At 41.1% G+C, this 22,370-nt stretch overlaps 1 protein-coding gene across 1 annotated transcript in view; it reads left to right on the forward strand.

Annotated features, from left to right (window-relative positions):
- CUEDC1 (CUE domain containing 1) overlaps positions 1 to 22,370 on the forward strand; it is a 146,577-nt gene that overhangs the window by 100,734 nt on the left and 23,473 nt on the right. Inside the window, exons 5-8 of the mRNA XM_089659171.1 lie at positions 3,466 to 3,592; positions 8,700 to 8,886; positions 11,986 to 12,069; positions 16,796 to 16,891. Of these exons, the coding sequence (XP_089515297.1) occupies positions 3,466 to 3,592; positions 8,700 to 8,886; positions 11,986 to 12,069; positions 16,796 to 16,891 (494 nt within the window). The remainder of the gene's footprint in view (positions 1 to 3,465; positions 3,593 to 8,699; positions 8,887 to 11,985; positions 12,070 to 16,795; positions 16,892 to 22,370) is intronic.

Raw genomic sequence — 22,370 nt, forward strand, 5'->3', positions numbered from 1 at the left:
ACATAAAACTCAGACTAACGTGACCTGAGTGCACCTTCTGAATTGGCATTTCTCTAGAACTGGAACACAGATTTTCCATGTTCCAATTTTAGTAAATCTCCCAACGAGTCAAGTTGACAAAAAAGTCCATTTAGGTTAACTAGTAGAAAAAACCTCCATATACAGAACCCTATACCCACAGCTGTTCCCGGAGGAAGGCAAAAAAAAAAACCTCACTAGAATGCATGGTCCTGCAAGAAAATAATGTTATCTATAAATGTTAATATCAAGTTATGTTTTGTGTATTTGGTAATGGATGCAACTTTTTTTTTTCTTTTTTATTTTAAACAATCTGCCGAGATGACCAGAACTATCTTTTACTCTATTCGAAGATTGCAATTCTTTCATTTACTTACATTGTTTTATCAGCCGTGATATAGGTAGTTTTAACTCTTGTGGTTTTAAAACCCTTGTCGAATTGCCTTCTACAATTCAGTCTATACAGATTGGGAGCTTGCTGAGCAGAGGCTATCCCAATCCACAGTGGTTCGGTAATGACTTGGGTATCCTCCAGAGTAGCAAGGTTTGCTCTCTCTTCCTTTTAGCCCCTGAACATGCAGTCATACTTTTACTGGAGAAACCTTTTCTTGGCCTTTCTCTAGTTTTTAGCAAGCACCCAGCTGATCTCTTCCTGTAAAGAAACTGCTTAAACACCTTTCTTTTGTAACAGGCTATAACCCTGTTCCTTACATCTTAGACTCTTCTTGACAAAAATCAGTCTAGTTTTTGCTCCTGCATTCAGCTGAAAATGTGCTCATAAAAGTGTCCAACTATTAGAGTAATGCCTATCGACTTTCTCAGAGTGACCTTTTCCTGCTTCTGTCTTCTTAGCATTTGTCATAACTTCCCATGACTTCTACAACTGTGTGCTCTATTGGCATTAAGGACATTGTCTGTTTTTTTATTATTTTCGAACTTATATTGGCCCTCTAAACTTCTCTCCATTTTTTTTTTTCCTCCCCTCTGTTGGATGTCCCCAAAGTTTTTAGTCCTTATTGCATTTCCCCAAAGTTTACTCCCTGTCATGGGTTCTTTCTAGAACACCATCTTTGCCAAACTTGGTTTGTTCATCCTTTGTCCCCCAACTATGCTATAATTACTATACCAAGAGCAACACGTCCACTTCTGATCTGTGTCCTCTTGTTCTAGCAGTGATCTCGCATTACCTCGGAGCCATCCATTTGTTTATAGGAACCTTGAATGCTACCTAACATAATTTGAACAAAATTCTGGACATCTCTTTACTGTAAATGGAACTGACACTCTCTCTTCTTTACCTTCCTGCCTTGATGCATTGACTTCTTTTGTGTACACCAAGATCATCTGGAGATTAGATGTGCAAGCTTCAGAATTTACAAACTATACTGAAGCTGTAAATGTCTGTGTTTTGACAATTACCCCCAATTCTGGTAGTTGATGGAACCTAAGAAGGTAGGCTGCTTGGTTGCAGGCAAGTACCGTATTTTTCGCTCCATAAGACGCACTTTTTTTCCCCCAAAAAAGGGGGGAAAATGTCAGTGCGTCTTATGGAGCGAATATAGAGTGGCCGGTCTGGTATTTCCACCGCCGCCGTGTCAGAATACCTGTCCCTCTATCCAGCGGCGCGCTGTCTTCCCGGCTTCTGTAGTGTGCGTGACAGCCGGGTCCCAAGTGCGCATGCGCAAGAAGCAGTGCTCTTTGTGAATGGTAAGGCGGTACCTGGGACACATGACAGATCCGAGAAGCCGCCAGACCAATCACAAAGCGCAGCTCTTCTCGCGCATGCACACTGGGCATCCGTCTGTCCGCCGAGCGCCCACACTACAGAAGCCTGGAAGACAGCGCGCGGCTGGATAGAGGAACAGGTAAGATAGAAAAAAAAAACTCTGCGGAAGTAAGAGCGGGTACCTGTCAAATTCAGGTACCCGCTCCCCCTCCCTCCCCAAAGGTCAGCAGTCATCTCCTGTACTGTCCGCAGTCTCTGGTCATCCCTGTGCTGTCCGCAGTCTCTGGTCATCTCCTGTACTATGTCCGCAGTCTCTGGTCATCCCTGTACTGTGTCTGCAGTCTCTGATCATCTCCTGTACTGTCCGCAGTCTCTGATCATCTCCTGTACTGTCCGCAGTCTCTGGTCATCCCTGTACTGTCCGCAGTCTCTGGTCAAAACCTCTACTATGTCTGCAGTCCATTAGTTCAGAATTTTTTTTCCCCTGTTTTCTGCCTCTAAAACCTAGGTGCGTCTTAAGGTCAGGTGCGTCTTATGGAGCGAAAAATACGGTACTTGCGATCATATTCCTGGGGGATAGGAAAGTGGTTGAAATTTACTGGAAAAAAAAAACTGTTCCATGTAACACACTAACATTTTATGTACATTATGTTTATTATCTCTTGTGTCACCGTATTTCTTTTGTTTGGATTTTGCAATGTGCACCTATTTTGTATTTAATGACAACACAGTGATGTGTTGGTCCTCCCCTTTTTTTTTTATTTTTTTAATTTTATAGGCATGATTGCACACTCTAGAAAGTATGGCAATTTTATGCCTACATCTCATCATTCTAAATATTTACAATGTCCACCAATGTTTTAAACTAAGTTGGTATAAAAATATCTATTTAGGAGTACAGCTTTCCTAAACTAAAGCTGAAGTATAGGCAACACAAAAAAACCTGACCAACCAAATATGCAAATATTTAGTGGCAGAAAAGATCAGTCAACAGCAGCTGTGATCCTTCACCTAATTAATTTTCCTCTGTAATATAGAATATTAAAAAAAAAAAAAAAGGTAAGCATCTAAATTTTTACTTATGAGCATTTTTCAACGGCCTATGCAGAAAAGTTCAGAGGGAGAAGCAGCACGATGAGCCTGACAGTTTTTTGCCTCTGGGGTCATATACTAACAAAAGGCCTGCTGATGGGAAGAGTGCAGCGTGATAGACAGATGAACTCATCAGTGGGCTGCTTCTCCTTTCATTGTTTAGTCACAGGCTGAAAGAGAAACAAGCTACTGAACTGCAGCAGAGAAAAATAAGGTCTTTCTGTGTAGTAGAGCTGTAATGAGGACTGGATGGTCAGAAATACAGATCATTTGGTAGTTAAAACTGCTCTCATATGTATTTTATTTGTGTGTTTTAGCTGTTTGCTTGGAATTCAGCTTCTAGTTAAGATTTGAAAGGCGTATAGGAAAAATTGCCTGTGTACCCAGGCTTTAGTTTTTAATCCAAGCTGAGCTGTAGTAAACCAGACCAAACCATTACTTAAAAGCTTTATACAAATTGTGATTGCTGTTTCTCTTAAATGAAATGTACTGTTCAGATCAATCATTCTACCCAATACCTGCAAATTAAATTTGTGTTTTATTTACTATGGCAAAACACATTTAGTCAGAATTGTGTTTTTACTATTTATCGTTTGTCAATTCTTTTTGTGTGCTTTTTCCATTAATAGGATTGATGTGATTTCAACCAGTAGCTCTCAGGTACCAAAACTGTGTAGGAACTGGAACCCCCCTCTCTTAGGAAACTTGCCTGATGATTTTCTGCGCATTTTACCCCAACAGATGGACAGTGTTCAGGTGAGAATGTTGAATTATGTTTTTAATATTTAATAAAAAACGTGATTCAAGGTAACCCCGAATTGTGTATATCTCACTAACCTATGTTATGGTAACAGAGGTGTATGTATCAGTCTTTCTAAAATGCAGCTGTCCGTTCACCACACACGTTATGATCTGACTGTACAATCTGATTTAGATCTGCCACCAATTATATAGTGCAAGGACCTGTCCAATTTGGACACAAATTGAATTGACAGTTTAGGTAGTATATCATATTACAAACAGGGGCGGACTGACCATTTGGAAACTCGGGCACTGCCGAGGGCCCGGGGTCAGTAGGGGGCCCCATGAGATGCCACTGGTACCTTTTTCATAGGCTTTTTAGAGTTTGGGCAAGGACACAGGGGCCCCATGATCCCCTATTGCCTGGGGGCCCCATGAGTTGTCAGTCCGCCCCTGATTACAAAATTGGGGTAAAACTAAGGGAGATAACGGGAAGTTTTTATTGTAACTTGTATGGAAAGCTAAAAGTGATATTACTTTTTTTTAAAAATAACGAACATGTTATACTTACCTGCTCTGTGTAGTGGTTTTGCACAGAGCAGCCCCAGTCCTCCTTTCTCGGGTCCTCTGCTGGCGCTCCTGGCTCCTCCCTCCTGAATGCCCAAGAGCAAGCAGCTTGCTATGGGGGTACCCAAGCAGGTTCGCTCCCGAGCTGCTGCTCTGCATGTCCATTCACCCACAGAGGCTCGGCCCCCCCTCCCCTTATTTGCCTACTGGCTGTGATTGACAGCACCGGGAGCCAGTGACTCCTGCTTCTTTCTCAGCCAATGAGGGAGAGTTCCCGAATCTCCGAGACTCTCCTGTACATCGCTGGATCATGATGGGCTCAGGTAAGTATTAGGGGGGCCACTGCACACAGAAGGTTTTTTTTTATCTTCATGCATAGAATGCATGACGGTAAAAAACCTTGAGCCCTTACAACCACTTTAAAGTTTTTTTGTTGCACATAGGAATATCCCCTTCTCCTCCCTCGTCACTTGTCCCTCTTTTCTTCAGTTTCTTTGTCTTCTGTGAGGTCTCTTACCCCCAACACCCTTTCTTTTAGTTTTTACTTGCACTATTGACTGAAGCCTATTTACCGGTTTTAGTCACAGTACGCCACGAGATCCTCATTTTGGTCTTCCTTTTTGTTTGTATTTGCGTTGCTTTTTGTTCTTCTTTCACACCATAGTTTTATGTTTTATAATGCCTTATGTCTAAGCCCCTGCATGGGCAGAATTGGTGCTCACCGTGGTATATTTTGCAAACTAAATGTAGTATTGAACCAGAAGTCAGGCTGTAGTCTCAACATTTATAAGCTTTTCTTTTTTGTTGTGCAAAATGTGTTTATTTTTTTCTGTAAGGGAAGTGTCGTTACAGAAAATAGGGTGACATTTTCCCTAAATGTTTACAAAAATTGGATGAGTAAAATTACTGCACTCTGTTCTGGTTCAGCTAACAAGAAAGCAAAATAATGAGCACTTGTGGTGTCCCATCAACCACAGCAACATATTTAGCATAGCATGGACAACACAGCACTAGTTACAAGTTAAGCAATCAAAGTTTATAAAAAAAAATCAATGTGTTTTACAGTTCAGCAACCACCATATGCAAACCTTGTCCATGATATCAGCTTGTAAAAGCAAAGTAGTGCTACTTTAAAGAATTCACTTCTTTGTGTAAAGAAGCATACTTAACCACTTGCCTACCGGGAACTTGTACCCCCTTCTTTACCAGTCCAATTTTCAGCTTTCAGCGCTGTCGCACCTTGATTGACAATTGTGCGGTCATGCAAGATTGTACCCATATGAACTTTTTATCATTTTTTTTTCTCACAAATTTGGTGGTATTTAATCACCGCTGGGTGCTTTACTTTTTGCGCTATAAACAAAAAAAGTGAAAATAATTTGAAAAAAGTTTTTGTTTCTATTATAAAATTTTGCAAACAGGTAATTTTTCTCTGGCACTGATGGGCGTTGATAGGCGGCACTGATGGGCGTTGATAGGCGGCACTGATGGGCGTTGATAGGCGGCACTGATGGGCGTTGATAGGCGGCACTGATGGGCGTTGATAGGCAGCACTGATGGGCGTTGATAGGCGGCACTGATGGGTGGCACTGACTGGCACAACCGCTGGGCACTGACTGGTGGGCACCGATCATCAGGGCACTGATCATCAGTGCCGATCCCTGCTCTGACAACTGCCGATCTCGGTAGTTGTCCTCTGACAGCGTGAGGAAAGTGCAGCCGAGAACCGGCAATTGCATTTCCCGATGATCAGCGTCATTGGACACTGCTGTTCACGTGGTAATAGGCCGCTGTGATTGGCTTTTTACCACATCACGTGATCAGCTGTGTCCGTAGAACACAGCGATCACGGAGATCGCGTTCTGGGAGGACGTCATATAACACCCTCCCAGAACTGGCTGGCCGCAGTGTAGCCGTCATTCGGCTATCTGCAGTTCGCAAGTAGTTAATAATGTGGTTCCAACAATATTTTCAGCAAGATTACTTGGCCATACCTAGAAAGATGCTCCTGTTTACCTCCAGGTGTATGGCAACTGAAGGTCATTTTGGAACATTTTGCTTTTTTCTGATGAGTCCTAATAAGACATGGATTATATCTTTCCGGGTATGCCTTCACTGGTTGGTGTCCAAATCTTCCTTTCTCTAAGAAATTTGCATCATGTCATCCCATCGTTTAGTGTGTTTTGTGTTTTTGTCCCTCTGGTGTTTAGCGTTCCTCATGCCAGCAAATCATTGGTGTTTTTAGCTTTCCTCGGTCCAGAGTTTACTGCGTTCTTTGCCAATTACTCCCAGGTGTCTAGTATTCCTATTGCCAGTGACTTCCCAGTCTCTGGTGTTGCTCATGCCATCAACTCCCCTGGTGTCTGGCATTGCTTTTGCCAACTCCCTAGTTTATATAAGTTCTTGTGCCAGTGACTCACTGGTACCTAGTGTTCCTCATGCCAATGACTATTTGGTATCTAGCCTTCCTTGTGCTCAGTGACTACCGGGTGTCTAGCATTCCTTGTGACAGCACCTTACTGTTGTCTAGTACTGATGTCTAGTGTTGCTAATGCCAGAGGCTCCACTTGTGTCAAGTGTTCCTTTTTCCAATGACTCACTGGTGTCTAGCCTTCCTCATCCTAGTGCCTCCTTTTGATGTCTAGCATTCTTCTTGCAAACAACTCCATAATGTCTAGCATTCTTGTGCCAATGGTCACCTGGTGTGTAGTTTCTCTCAGGCCAATGATGTTTGGTATATAGCGTTCTTACAAACAACTCCTTGGTGTCCAGTATTCCTTGTGTCAATGACCACTGTGTCTAGCATTCCTCATGCCAGAGACTCCCTGGTGTCTAGCATTCCTTGTGCCCGTGATTCCCTGGTGTCCATTGGTTCTATTGTCAACAGCTCCCTGGTGTCTAGCATTCCTCATGCCAACATATTTATTCCTACATAAATGATACACTTGTGAAAATGCTAGTAAACCTCTGGCATTTAAGCGCACACTAGGGATAGTGAAATGTAATTGTGAGGGTCCTTCCTCCAGCCTGTATTACATTTTACACAGCCCTTTACGTTGATCTTGCAGTAAGTACAAGACAAGTTTTTAATGATATACGGAAAGATAACAAAAATTAACTGCTGAACTTAGAAGAAAAATGGAACATTTTAAATAGGCCTCCATTGTTCTGTTGTAGGCTTGCTTCAAGGTTTACAGCCTGCAGCCACTTAAGAGTGTAATTTATACTGCACAAAGAACTGACTTTATAGGACATTTTTTTTTTAAATGATTGACTAAATGCAGTGGTTCCTGGGAAGATTTATACAATGTCAAATCTTGTTCCTGTCATGTAGCCAAGGGCTGAAACTATCATGTTGTTTTTGACACTATAAATAGCTAATTTCATGCACAGAGCAGTTAAAACTGTATTTTAAAATACTTCCTTAGACATGTGTTTTATTATAGCCCTGCTCTTTGAAACTGAGAATAGCAACTAAATATAGCATTCCAATTAATATACTGCTTGCTGCAACATGTTTAATTTGCCCTTAAGAAATAAAGGGCATTACAGTCCTGCCCTGCAGAATTATGTCCCAGCTAAAGAATTGCTAATGATGGTCTAGGCTCCTATAGCTAATTGCACCATCGGTGGTAACATTTTATACCTTTTTACTTGATTCCGGAGGAATGCACAGTAAAAGCTCTGGAATTAGTAGCCTTGGTGTCAAGGGCAGACAAGGTATCCTTTCGATTTAGAGTGAGGTCAGTGCCCCCTTACTGTAACATAGACCTAGGGCCCAGGGGGCTCCAAGGAGTAAATGGTGTCTGCACTTCAGCATTGCTGCATTAGGCATTTTTCAAGCCTGGTCAGGCTCACTTTAACATAGCTGTGTCTGAAAACAATGGTTAATGAATATTCCTAGATGGCAACTGTTGATTTGTATACACAGGCAATTGAAATATTTGCTCTTTAAAGTAGTAGTAAACACTTAGCTTTTTTTTTTTTTTGCCAAATACATTGAGCAAAATAAATATTCTCTAGTAATCGATTTGTTAAAATTCCTATCCAAGCGCTTACAGTTTATAACTGTCAGTGCGGCTGGCTCTTGTGCTCTCAGTGCTACTTCTCTGAACTTTGTCTTCTCTGAAAAGAGTAATTAGTGGGCAGTGCACTGTGGAGTCAGCCTGTTAGCAGGGTGGAGGGAGGAGAAGGGGGATGCCTTTTCATCCTTGGATATGGGGCTGTGTGTTTCTATTGATGCACACGGTGTTGGGAAACACAGCTGTAGTCCCTGCATGCAAGAGTGGCTCCATAGGATGCTGCACGAGACAGGTACCCTCTAAAACAGGAAACCTGAGTCAGCAATCATGGCACCAGCTTAAACTAGAACATAGGCAAGGATTAAAAGATAAAGAAGCCATATACTCAGTGATTAAATCTGCTTCTGAAAGTGCTTAAAAACTAAAGGTTTAATGTAACTTCAGATTCTAGTCCTGTTGCTTGCATTCTAGTGTCCTAGTGTTTTCTATATCTACGGCATTGGAATCCATGTTCCATATGTTATTATTTCCAGGGTTGCCAGAGTGGACTTTCTTCATTACAGTGTGAAGACTCCAAAAAAGAAAACCATGGGTCTGTGGACCAGGAAAGGAAGTTGAAGCAGTATTTGCAGGATGAGAGGATTGCACTCTTTTTACAAAATGAAGAATTTATGAGAGAGCTTCAGAGAAACCGAGAATTTCTCCTTGCACTTGAAAGAGGTAAATTCTATTAAAAAGAATCCACATACAAATCCTGTCAAATCAAGCAAATTGGTTTTGTTAACCTCAAGAACAAGTCCAGTTGAATGTGATGAACTACTACTAGATATACTTGTGAAAAGCATTTGTTTTTGGTATTAAAAACTTTTGTATATTTAGGGCCAGTTTACTCTAGAATGTGCACAGTCCCTTGCGTTCTGGCTTTGACAGCCCATTCATTTCAGTGGGCTGCCAAACTCAGAGGCATGTGAAACAAGTAGTGCAAGCACTACTTTTGCAAATTGCAGCATGTCAAACAGCATGATACCATGCGGCTTGGTGGACGCAAACCTTCTACGTTTTGAGAGTTGCGTTTTGGGGTGCAATTAAAAATTAATGGCAAGCTGCATTCCTGTGCAGTGCGGGAAACGCGCTTGGAACATGCCTTTCCCACACCACTTTCTAGTCTGAACTGACCCTTAAGGGCTCTGTTTCACTTATTATCGATGCAATGCCATACTGTAAGTTTTTTATTTATTTATTCATTCCCCTTTCTAACAATATTTTTGTGGGCAATTTTCAATTAATTACTGACTTGTTTCTGTTATACGATTGTGCAAACCGTTGGCACTATATAAATTCTGTATAATAATTTAAAATTTTTGTATTCTGTTAATATATTGTATGTAAGGGATTTATACTTGCTTTTTTATGTCTGTGTCATTCTTTCTTTATACCTTCTTTTGTTTTTTTGTTTTCTGCCCCCAGAAGATTATTCAGTACTGCACTATTTTTTCACAGGTCAGGATGATGTAGTTAATACTTGAATGCACGTAATATGAAAACCAGACTTTGCTATGGACACACGTCCGTTTCAGTTTTTTTTGGACATTGTAATTTGTATCAATTTTGTATAAATTACATTGTCCAACTGACTAAAACTGAAGTGTGTCCTAAGCATTGTAGTTGCAGCGCAGTGGGACAACATTTTGAGGGTTGACACAGGTGGGAAGGAGGAGACATGCACTATATTTCGACAACTATTGGGATGCCTGCCATTACACGCACATGAACTTTAATGGCATCCCAGTCTTGGTCCGTAGGGGTTCAATATTGAGTTGGTCCACCCTTTGCAGCTATAACAGCTTCAACTCTTCTGGGAAGGCTGTCCACAAGGTTTAGGTAGTGTGTCTACGGGAATGTTTGACCATTCTTCCACAAGCGCATTTGTGAGGTCAGGCAGTGATGTCGGAGAAGACCTGGCTCGCAGTCTCCACTCTCATTCATCCAAAAGGTGTTCTAGCAGGTTGAGGTCAGGACTCTGTGCAGGCCAGTAAGTTCCTCTACCCCAAACACGCTCATCCATGTCTTTTATGGACCTTATGGATCTCTTCCTCACCATCTGCAAACAGTCTTTGAAAAGCAATTGACAACAGAGTGCTTTTGAGAGGGGTAGCATTAAAAGGCCGCCACATGTGTGAATGAGTCCTAACTGTGTAACTAAATTGTGGGTTGCATTGCTACTTTCTGACTTGGCCCTGCACAGAAAAATGGTGAATAACACTCATCTCTACATGCAAGCATTTTTAATGACTGTAGTTTTGAAACTTGTCCAGTATTAAGTGATGTGTTTATAGTATTAGATGACCATGAAGGAGCAGTGAACTTTTTCTCTTTCATAGCATCTATGTTCCATTTTTAGTTTTTAAACTATAGTTGCTGTGTAAGCTGTGCATTAGAAGAAACTGCTTGTTGGTGGTTTTACACGTATTGCATTACATGAAGCTCAGCCGAGGATTGGCTTTTTCAATGCGGCTTTTCAATGGGCTGTGGTTTCTTTTATCAGGAAATGGCCAACAAATTGTTTCCTGGGAAGAATTACTTGAGGGCAGGCCTAATGCACACTTTCCAATCAATAATTAAATCATCCCGTGTGTAATCGACTAATAATACAACCTGATAAATAGTTGTGCGAAATTTCATATAGTACGTTCAACGCACATTCTTCTCTCTCAGGAAGTCTAAGTTGTTTTGATACTGTAACTTTTAAAAGCTCATGACATTTAAATGCATGAGTTGTTTTCTTTAAGAGATTTCATGCTTCTAAGTGCTAAGAAGCACTCACATGTCACATTTTTCTAGGCATCATGGGAAACATTGGTGGAATTGGTATGAAAGGTTGATCCAATGTGCTTACTTTTAAAGTTACCCTGTCACCACAGGATCACCAACCAGTAAAAAAAAGAGGCACTATATGTACCTCTCCAGCTGCTGGTTCACTGCCCTTCAGCCGCTGCCAGTATTCCACACTTTGGGTTTGTGAATAATTTGCTCCTCGTACCAGACCTAGCAGTTTTTCCCGCTGGCTTGTATGTCCCTATAGGATGTACAAGCGGGTGTGGAGCAGCAGGTATTCAACTCATCCCAACCCGTTAAATAGCTGCATCGTATTAAGAGCAGAGAAGCGGCAGAGTTTCAAAACACAGGTCGCCTTAAAGGAGAGTACATTCCTAATTTTTTTTGCAGAGTTGACTCTGTTTCATATGTAACACTATTGTGACAAGGTCACTTTACATGCAGATCAAATGCAATCAGAATTTACAATGTACTGGTCTAACCTCAGCATAGCTAGCTATGAATTTTCTAAATGTTATACAATTTTAGAAATGAATACTTAAGAATAAGAAATTTTTGTTGAATAAGGTGTGAGAACTGAACAGAGTTGGAGAAATGAAGAGGGTTGGGCACTATTGTTTGCACCATGTATAAGATACCCACTTTTGATGAACAAGGCCAGAAATGCCAAGGAGGAGGGTTAAGATTTATGGAGCCTTGCCTTCGCTTGAAACCTTTATATCTGAAAAGTTGTAGGTATTCAGTTGTACAATTAATAAGTATATATCCACATTAAAAGCAAACAGCAGGATCGGTACACTTCTACTGTATTGTTAACAAAAAGTTTGAAGCAGAAGCCCACTTTTCTAGAAAATGGAAAACCCTGTTTAATTTTTAGCACATTACAGCTCTAGCAAATTGTAAACATTTGATGAAGAATTAATTAATGCTATGTGTGCACAAAAGATAAAACAAGTTTTTTTTTGTTTTTTTCCCGTTTGCTAGATCGTTTGAAATATGAGTCTAAAAAAACAAAGTCTAGCAGTGTGTCGGCAAGTGGTGATTTCAGCTTTTGCCCTTCACTATCAGGTAAGGACACAAGATAATAAAAAATCAATATGTTTTCTGCAGCTTTGGTTCTCTGTGATATTTACACAGTAAAAACATTAGTCACCAAATGCTACTGTAATTAAGGTTCGGAAAGTAATATTTGCACAAAGCCAATATACAGTCTTGAATCTTGAACCATATGTTTATATTGTGCAGGGCCAATACACTTTTTTCATAATTTTTTCCATATCCTATGCAACATTATATACATTAATGCATATGCTTTTGTCTCATGTATTGTCTTTTTGTGAAAATCGTGGCTTTTTAATATGTACATCAGGTTTAATTTTGTCACCGAAAATATTTTCGTCAGCTGCATGTTTTCATTGCTGAAAACTAAACAAAAATAACATTAGAATTACATCAATTGCCGAAAACTATAACGAAAATCAATTCCAATCTTCAGTTAGTCGACTAAAATCTCCAGTACATTTTAGTCAACTAAAATCTAGTGGGTTAAATTGTAATGCATAATTTTAAGCATTTCTCTAGAATTTCCAAACTCATTATATACTTCTGGAGTAAAAATCTAATAACATGTTGTTATTTATGGTATGAAGGTTTGAACATGCACTACAGACACAGATTTAGCCATTGTGATATGTAATATCTTTATAAATAAAAGCAAGTTTCATAAACTAAAATATTTCTTTTTGACAACCAGAAGTGCAACTTTAAAGTGGACCTTTTAGGTAAAAAATGGTGGACAGGAATTTTAAGGCAGAAGAGACCAGCTTTGTCTAAAAAACTAAGCTTGTCTCTCTGCATTAAAGTTGCTTACCTGCCTGTCGGCTCCTGTACACTGAGCCGCACATGCTCATTGTACAAATTCGGGAATGCCGAATCTGACTGAAATCCCACACATGCACAGGAGTGACATCATCCCTGCCCAGCTAATGACAGCGGCTGCCGATAGAGACCTGGAAGCCGGCCGGCTGGCCACCTGAACATGCCAGCTGCAGGGCAGGGAACAGTGGGACGTCACATCCCTGGACCAGAGGTGAGTATAGTTCTGCTTTAAAATATAATAAAAAAAACAAAACTGTAAACTGTATTGGCTGTATAGCCAGGCTGCAAATAAAGATGGGGCACAAGTGCTAAGCACATTTTCCATGGTGCTAAGCACTGCTAACTGCTGGGGAGGAAAACACTCACCACGTCGCATCCAGACACACGAATCCGACGGAGAAGTTCCTCTTTTGGTGTTTGCAGGGTATTGTTTCAAAATTCAGCAGGCAGAGCGCTGGAGCCTGCATCTTTCAGCCAATAAAGCTTGCCGAAAAAGTACTGGAGATTTTAGTTGATTAAAATACAACTAAAACTAAAACCATTCAGATGTCTAAAATACAACTAAAACTAAAATGGCATTTTAATCAAGGCTTTGTTAATTTTTACATCAAAATTTCAATTTAGTTTAAGTCAGTGATGTACAGTGTTCAGCATAAATGTGTGCACCCCAACCGATTTGTCAGAAAAACTTTAATTTTACCTTTCAGAATTAACATTTTCTATGAGACACTATACTACAAAATACTCCCACAAATGCAGGCCATTGTTTACAAAAAAGGTTTGTTTGCACACACAAAGTATTTTTCTTAACAAATTAATTGAAGACCATGGTGCAAAAATGAATACACCCCAATGAAAGTCTTGGGAGCAAAGCAAAATTTTAACCAACAAAATTGCAATTCAATTGGAATTCAATTACAGGCCAGTCTAATTATTCATTAAACCAGTGTCCAGCAGACAGATGATTATAAAAGGGTGTTGCTTAATGCTGTCAGTAATGGCACCACATGGAAGAGAATGTCACAAGGCCTGAGAAAGAAATTCATTTTTTTACATAAGAAAGGTGAAGATAAGCAAAACTTTACTTATTAGTCAGAATACTGCAGCAAAAGTGATATAAAAAATTAACAAAGATGGAACTGCAACCATTTCACAGAGACGTCCAGGCCGTCCACAGAAGTTAACACCTCAACAGGAGCATATTCTGATGAGAAAGGTTGAAGAAATTTGCCATGCAAGTTCCCTGCAGTTAGCTTAAGAAGTAGAAAGCCAAACTGGGGTGATTGTTTCCTATGACACAATACGGTGTACACTGCAGAAGAATGCTATCCATGGGTGTCATCCTCGAAGGAAACCTCTTCTCAAGTCCATGCGCAAAAAAGCCTGCCTAGAATTTTCCAGGACCCATGCTGAAAAGAATACAACTGGGACTCTGGGGTGATGAGACCAAGATAAATGTTTTTGGAATTCATGGCTTCAAAACTGTATGGCATTGCAAAGGTGTGGAGTACAAAGAAAAATGCATGGTGCCTACAGTGAAACATGGTGGTGGCAGTGTCCTTCTGTGGGGCTGCATGAGTGCTGCTGGTGTCGGGGGAGCTGCATTTAATTGATGGTATCATTAAGTCACAGATGTACTGCTCTGTCTTGAAAGAGAAGATGTTGCCATCACTCTGTGTCCTTGGTCGTCGTGCAGTTTTCCAACATGACAATAATGCAAAACACACATCTAAGGCCACTGTTGCATTTCTGAAGAACAGGGTGAAAATGAATCAGTGGCCAAGTATTGTATGTCACCTGATTTGAACCCAATTGAACACCTATGGGGAATTCTGAAGAGACAAGTTGAACATCACTCTTCATCCAGCACCCAGGCTGTAAAACAGGTCATTCTTGAGGAATGGAAAAAGATAGATGTTGCAATATATCACCAAATTGTTAATTCCATGCCTAAAAGACTTGGTGCTGTCCTTACAAATCATTGAGGTCATACAAAATACTAGATGTAGTAGTTTTTGTTTTGGGGTGTATTCATGTTTGTATCAATTTAATTTGAGTAAAAGTGAGATTTTGTATTTATTAATTAGGAACCTTACTTTCATGTAATGAGCTAAACATATATTCTGTAAAACTCAGTTTTGTCAAAATTTTGGAAATTGTTCTTTGAGATATTGATTCAAATCTTACTTTTCAAAAGGGGTGTACTCATTTATGCTGAGCACTGTACATACAATAAGTCCTGTAACATCCAAAACGCTTGCTATATAACCGGGACCATTCATGTAATGCATTTTTTTTTTTTTTTACTACTTGCTATTACATCGCCCATGGGTAAGCCGATACTTGCTGACAGGAAGACTCGGTGAACTACCACAGTGCTCACAGTGCCACGGTAGTTAATTGAGGATTACAACCAGACAGCCCCTAAGTCTTGTCGGGTTGTAGTCCATTCATTCACAGAACACTGTGCCGTGCTATTTTTGAAAACTGACAGCTAGTACGGGAAATTTCTCCCCATACTTTTATCACAGGGAGGGGCGGCCGCAGGATCAGGAACATGTTACAAGTTCCACCCTAAAAATGGGTGGAACATGTAACATGTTCCCAAAGGTGAACTTATCCTTAAAGTTCCTGGTCTCCAGAGTGAGTATGTGTAATCTTTGCAATTGTTTCTCTTAGCTTGTTTCTCAGGCTTCCAGCCTGCTTATTACTTTTTACCCTTCTCTGAACTTTCTAGTTAAGGACATTTTGTGAATTGGTGACCAAAGCTTTATTTAAGATGAGGCTGAACCAGTGTTTTGTGAAGGGATATAATTCTATTGCTTAATCTCAAAAATGTATCTCCTTTTAAATGCAAACAAGTATTCTGCTAGCTTTGTTAGCTGCAGCTTATTACATGAAATTGCTATGAACTGCAAGGACCCCCAAATCTATAGTACCCTATATTCTCTGTAGGCGACACTTTTAAAGCCCCTTATAAGTCGTCAGTATAGTGTTATGGAGGATGTCTCATGCTAGAATTATTGCTCTCATTCTGGCATGCGCGGCGATATGTAACGTGTATCGTAGTCAACGTTTTCATGTGTCGACGCCCCAGCACATGCTTTTATGTTTGTACGTGCGTATATGTGGGGGTGGGGGGGGGGGGCCCTCAAATTTATTTTTTCATCACAAAGGGGATTAAAAGTCCCCTTTGTGGTGATTTTTGGTGATCTCCAAGGTCTAAAAGACCCTGCGTGTCCCCCCTTGTACTCCACTGAATGTAATGCAGTGCATTACATTCTGTCAACGGGGACCCGGAAGTGACGTCACTTCTGGGTCAGGACAAGAAGGGGAGTGGACGTGTCTGCTTTCCTCCTTCCCCTCTTGCTGATGGCGGTAAACTGGTCCGGGGCCTGCAGATGGGCAAGTGGAGCCTGGGAGACATAGTGGGTGGGGGGAGGTTCATATGGGGGGAGGGGAGCGGAGGCTGGAACTGTTGGCTGTGTGAAAGCAATCGGGTGGTAGCACGGCTGTTCAAATGTTTTCATCTGACAGGTGAGCCCTGCTGCTTGCCCACAGCAGGGTTAAGGGTTAATTTAAAAAAAAAAAAACTACCTGACCAGCGCCCGGAACTAAATGTCTCTGACGATATAAATTCAACATCTCTGTACATAAACTTCCTTCAACATCAATAGATATTTTGGAAATTAAATATTTAAGCGGTACAATATTGAATTCTTAAGCAAAATCCAGTTATTTTTTCTTCTGTGTGATAAAACATAACATTTTTAATAAATTTTTTTGTAGCCATTACTCGGTACAATAATCCAAAAACTGTTTGCTGTTATCATTGCGCTAGATTCAGTTTACCACTTAAAGCTATTTCATTGTCCTGTGATTAAAATTGAATGAACCCTTTTCTGTTCTTTTTCAGCAGAGGAATTCCAGGCTGTGTCTAGTTGCTGTGATTCTAATAATGTTATATCTGAAGATGCCTTATTTAGGGATAAATTAAAACACATGGGTAAATGTAAGTATTAATATTATAATTTTAATTATACTCTTTCTTGGGTGAATACTGATCAGCAGGTTGAGGAGGTCAGATGAATCTTTCCTCTTTCCTTTCACCAGCCACAGGTTCTACATATTTGTTGATGAAAATGTGAATGGGTGAAGATTATTAAGGGAAAATTTGAGGTAAACAAACATTAAAGTATATGGGGGTATGCAAAGACCGAAAGGAAAAGTAGTTTTGGAAAACAATTTACTCCCAGTGATGTTTGTTTTTGCCTTGAAAGGCATATTTGTCACAGCAGTTCACTGCTACATACGATGTTGCTAAAGCTGGCTATAATCTAGTAGAATTTTCATTTTAAGAACGCTTGTTCAATTATCTAATTGTTAGTGGGTCAAATCGACGTTTCATTCATGAAATTGCATTTTTTCCAAAACTGAATGTTAAATGCAAACAAAATTTTGAATTACTTTTGAACAGCATCTGTCCATTCATCGAATATACAAACAAGCATTCACTCTAAAATTAATTTACTAGTGCATAGCCAGCTTTAAGCTGGCCAAACAGCAACCAATTTTCTTTCCTGCAATCACAGGTAGCAAGAAAGGAAATTGCTTGATTCCCTCATCAACACAGTTGGTGTTGATTGAGGACTCCCCGCAGAGCTTTTGTATTCTGATTGTGGGAGGTTTCCCAGCCCTTAGAATACAAAGATCACTGCAAGCGGGTATAGATCAAATAAGAATAAAAGACCATTTTGTACCGATCAACTTCAGTACAGCCAGCCTGCCCATAGATGGATCAAAATTTCCATCAGTCTTTGGCAGGCTTTAGAGAAGAGTCACTCTGTTCTACTGCTGTACTGAATTTATATTTTAAAACATTAAATAGCCCTGACAACTGCTGAATTCTCAGGCTGGGTTCACACTGATGCGGTGTGGAAATCGCAGCATTTTCCGTGTGAATTCCGCATCAGAATTGCACCCTGTTCATGCAAACTTATGCGGGTGTGTATATTAAGTTAACACCCCGAATTCGGTCCGCAAAACGCGGTGCGATGTGCAGAATCGGATCGTATAGGTGTGAATACCCATGCAATCCAATTCTAGTGCACACCCAAAAAAGGGTACTGCACCTTTTTTGGCACGGTGCGTTTTGACCCATACAAAATGTATGGCTCCAATTGCACCGCACACAAATCACGTGATTTGCACAGGAATGCAGTGCGGTTCTACTGCTTCAAACAGACACAGCGTGTTTAAGCATTTAGAAGGATTCTGACCGCTCTTCATTCAGTGAATAGCGGATAAAGATTTTAGGCTGACATCCCAAAAGCAAAAATAAGCTGGCAACCTGGTATGCGCTTCTGCTTACTCTTTATTGGCTACAGGACATGAATATAGTAAGAAAATTCTAACATGTTTTGGCTATACAGCCTTCCTCATAGCATGCTATGAAGAAGTCTGTATAGCTGAGTCGCATTTGCATTTTCTTACTGTATTCATGTCCTGTAGCCAATAAAGAGTAACCAAAAGAATATTCCGGGTTGCCAGTGTCTTTTTGCTTTTGGGATGTCAGCCTAAAATCTTTAACTGCTATACACTGAATGAAGAGCTGTCAGAATCCTTTTAAATGCTTAAACACGGTGTGTCTACTATTTAAAGCAGTATTTTTGGACTTGTACCTAAAAGGATTTTAATTACACTCTATAGTCTGTTTGGTTACATGATGCACATCAAACAGCATGCTTCCATGGAAAATGGCTTGTATTTGAGATATCTTCGATGCTATTGAAATTAGTTTACCACACATTTTATGTGTTTGCATTGCATTAACTCTGACCTGTATAAAGAGATTACATCATTTGACATGTAGCAGAATATTATACACTGTTTTTAAACATGTGGTTTCATTCACACGGTGCAACGTTTTCAGTGCAGGACCTTGCTGGCAGCTCCTGCATACTGTATGCTGTACACTGGTAACTTTTGAGCAGCGTTTGCATGCTTACAGCCCAACAATGGAAATGGCCTCTATTGGCCACTACCACTGCTCAGCTAGATGTGAAGACATAAACAGCTACTGCTGCCTGCGTCCTGTTAACAAAGGATGCCAATCCTGCCACCAATACCTATAAAATTACACACGCAGTCAGTATCCCATCAGGTCTGCTATGATGGACATAATGGGGACCTGCAAAACACTGAAACCGTTCTGGTTCTGCCTCCCCATTTCCCATCAGGTCCGCTCTGAAGGCTGGTGGAAAGAGCCATTTCTATTGGTGAAGAATTTGCTTGTCCAGGGCCAATCAAATACTACATAGGCAGATATGGCTCCTCCCAGCAGCAGTTAAGTAAACCTGATGGAGAACTGCAACACACAAAAAACATTCTGGCTCTACCTCCAATGTCCCGTACGTTCTGTTCTGAAGGCTGGGTGTAACGGAAGGGGAAATAAGGACATTAAGTGTAATATATACAAGGAGCACTAGCTCCTCCCACATATTACAGAATTAATAACTCATTCGGCTGACCTGTAACTATTGATGGTGTGTAATCAAAGCAGCTGACCTACACATTGTTGACATTTACAGTACTTATAGGCCTTGAGCAGAAGCAGTGGCCAGAAGGACCACTGTACACTGTGCTGATATGAATGTAAACATTGCAAAACATTTACATGCATGCAGTGTTGTCCATGTGAATGAGCCCTATATCATGCATGTTGGAAGAAACTAAACACAGCTTAAAACTGTTAAAATGCTGTAGCAACAAATATTATAGCCATACACAACATCCCTTCTCAATAAACCAGAACTGCTGCACATATAAATACACACACCTAAAATTTGATCTTCATTCACAAATGGGTAAATTGCATAGTCACCTATTGCTAGGCCTCAGGACTGTCCATTGTAGATTTCTGGGGCCAGCACTGTCCCTGATGTTTCCTTCCTTGGCTAGCCATCACCTCTTCCCCTTCTATACATTCACAGATCTAAGGGTGCTGCTTTCTGCACAGAGAGGGTCAGTGAAGAGAGTCCCAATAGCCATGACACCATGAAAATGGGAAGAGGCAGGTTAGCAAGAGGGTTTTCAAGACACTAGGGGCATACACATCTAATGTATATACACTGCTCAAAAAAATTAAAGGAACACTTTTTAATCGGAGTATAGCATCAAGTCAATTTAAATCCTGGTATATTGATCTGGTCAGTTCAGTAGCAGAGGGGGTTGTTAATTTCATTAACACCAAACCAGCTGAAACTGATTAACAGATGCACTAGATGGGCAACAATGAGACAACCCCCAAAACAGTGATTATACAGGTGGAGGCAACTGACAGTTTTCCCCATCTTTTCTGACTGTTTTTCGCAAGTTTTGTATTTGGCTAGGGTCAGTGTCACTACTGGTAGCAAGAGGCGATATCTGGAACCTACAGAGGTTGCACAGGCACTCCAACGCCTCCAGGATGGCACATCAATATGTGCCATTGCCAGAAGGTCTCAAGAGCATAGAGGAGATTCCAGGAGCCAGGCAGTTACTCTGAGAGCTGGACAGGGCTGTAGAAGGTCCTTAACCTATCAGCAGGACCTGTATCTACTCCTTTGTGCAAGGAGGAACAGGATGAGCATTCACTGGTGTGTATGTCTCTGACCAAACAATCAGAAACAGACTTCAGGAGGGTGGCCTGAAGGCCTGACGTCCTCTAGTGGGCCCTGTGCTCACTGCCCGGCACCATAGAGCTCGATTTTCATTTGCCATTGAACACAAGAATTGGCAGGTCCGCCACTGGCGTCCTGTGCTTTTCACAGATGAGAGCAGGTTCACCCTAAGCACATGTGACCAATGTGAAATGGTCTGGAGAAGTTGAGGAGCACGTTATGCTGCCGGTAACCTCGTTCGTCATGACCGTTTTGGTGGTGTGTCAGTGATGGTCTGGGGAGGCATATCCATGGAGGGACGCACAGACCTCAACAAGACAATGGCACCCTGACTTCCATTAGGTATGGGGATGAAATCCTTGGACCCATTGTCAGACCCTACACTGGTGCAGTGGATCCTGGGTTCTTCCTGGTGCACGACAATGCCTGGCCTCATGTGGCAAGAGTATGCAGGCAGTTCCTGGAGGATGAAGGCATTGATACCATTGAATGGCCTCATGCTCGCCTGACTTAAATCCAATAGAACACCTCTGGGATATCATGTTTCGGTCCATCCGACGCCACCAGGTTGCACCTCAGACTGTCCAGGAGCTCAATGATGCCCTAGTCCATATCTGGGAGGAAATACCCCAGGACACCATTCATCTTCACATTAGGAGCATGCCCCGATGTTGTCAGGCATGCATACAAGCATGTGGGGGCTATAAAAACTACGAAGTATCATTTTGAGTTGCTGCAATGAAATTTCAGCGAAATGGGTTAGCCTGCTGCATCATTTTTTCACTTTGATTTTTGGGGTGTCAGTCCTCTGTAGGTTGATCATTTTCATTTCCATCAAACTATGAGGCATCCTTGCATTCCTAACACATTACCCAGTCTATATCAGTATAGCTATCCAGCATGATATTTTTCCCTATTGAGAGCTAATGTGTTTTCAAAATGTTCCTTTAATTTTTTTGAGCAGTGTTAATAGATCTTTGTCCAACTTAGCTAGTGCAGCAAATCATATTCTTCAATGGCACTGGTAGTAGAATTCCGTGCCAACTGTTTACAGAGGAGAAAAATTTCCTCCTTGAGCTTACCAGGATTCAGCCAACAAAATCCATCCATCACAAGGGTTATGTTCGAATAATAATTGGCCTGTAATAAAGAAAACATTCCATGAGGGAATTATGCAGGGTGCTATTACTTATTTTATTATTTTATTATTATTTTTTTTTAGAAGTTTTGAGTCCCTTACCAGGGACAGGTAAAGTGGTTGTAAAGGCTCAAGGTTTTTACATTCATGTATTGTATGCATGAAGATAAAAACCCTATGTTCAGCAATCCCTCTAGCCCCCCTAATACTTACCTGAGCCTCATCGCGATCCAGCAATGTGCACGAGAACCTCGACTGTCACAGGTCTCTGCCTTCTTATTGCTTGAGAAAGTAGCGGGAGCTATTGACTCATGCTGCTGTCAGTCACAGCCAGTGAGCCGATGAGGAAACAGAGGGGGCGGGGCTGAGCTGTGGTTCCATGTATGCATGGACACTCGGAGCCGCAGCTCAGGAATTCGCCTGCTCAGATGCCCCCATTGCAAACTGCTTGCTATGGGGCACCCAACAGGAAGGAGGAGCCAGGAGCACTGGCAGGGTATCCGAGGAGAGGATCGGGGCTACTCTGTGCAAACCACTGCACAGAGCGGGTAAATATAGAGATTTGTCTTTTAACTTAAACCTTTGGTATCGCTTTTAAGTCATAAATACGTGATTTTGCACAGGAGTGCCACCCTGTAGCAGTAAAACTGATATAGGGCGGATTTAAAGTAGTTTCTAAATTAAAGGTGTTG

The sequence above is a fragment of the Staurois parvus genome, unplaced genomic scaffold, assembly GCF_062004578.1.
Source record: "Staurois parvus isolate SC_StPar_1 unplaced genomic scaffold, SC_StPar_1.0 ptg001134l, whole genome shotgun sequence".
NCBI classification, from domain to species: domain Eukaryota; kingdom Metazoa; phylum Chordata; class Amphibia; order Anura; family Ranidae; genus Staurois; species Staurois parvus.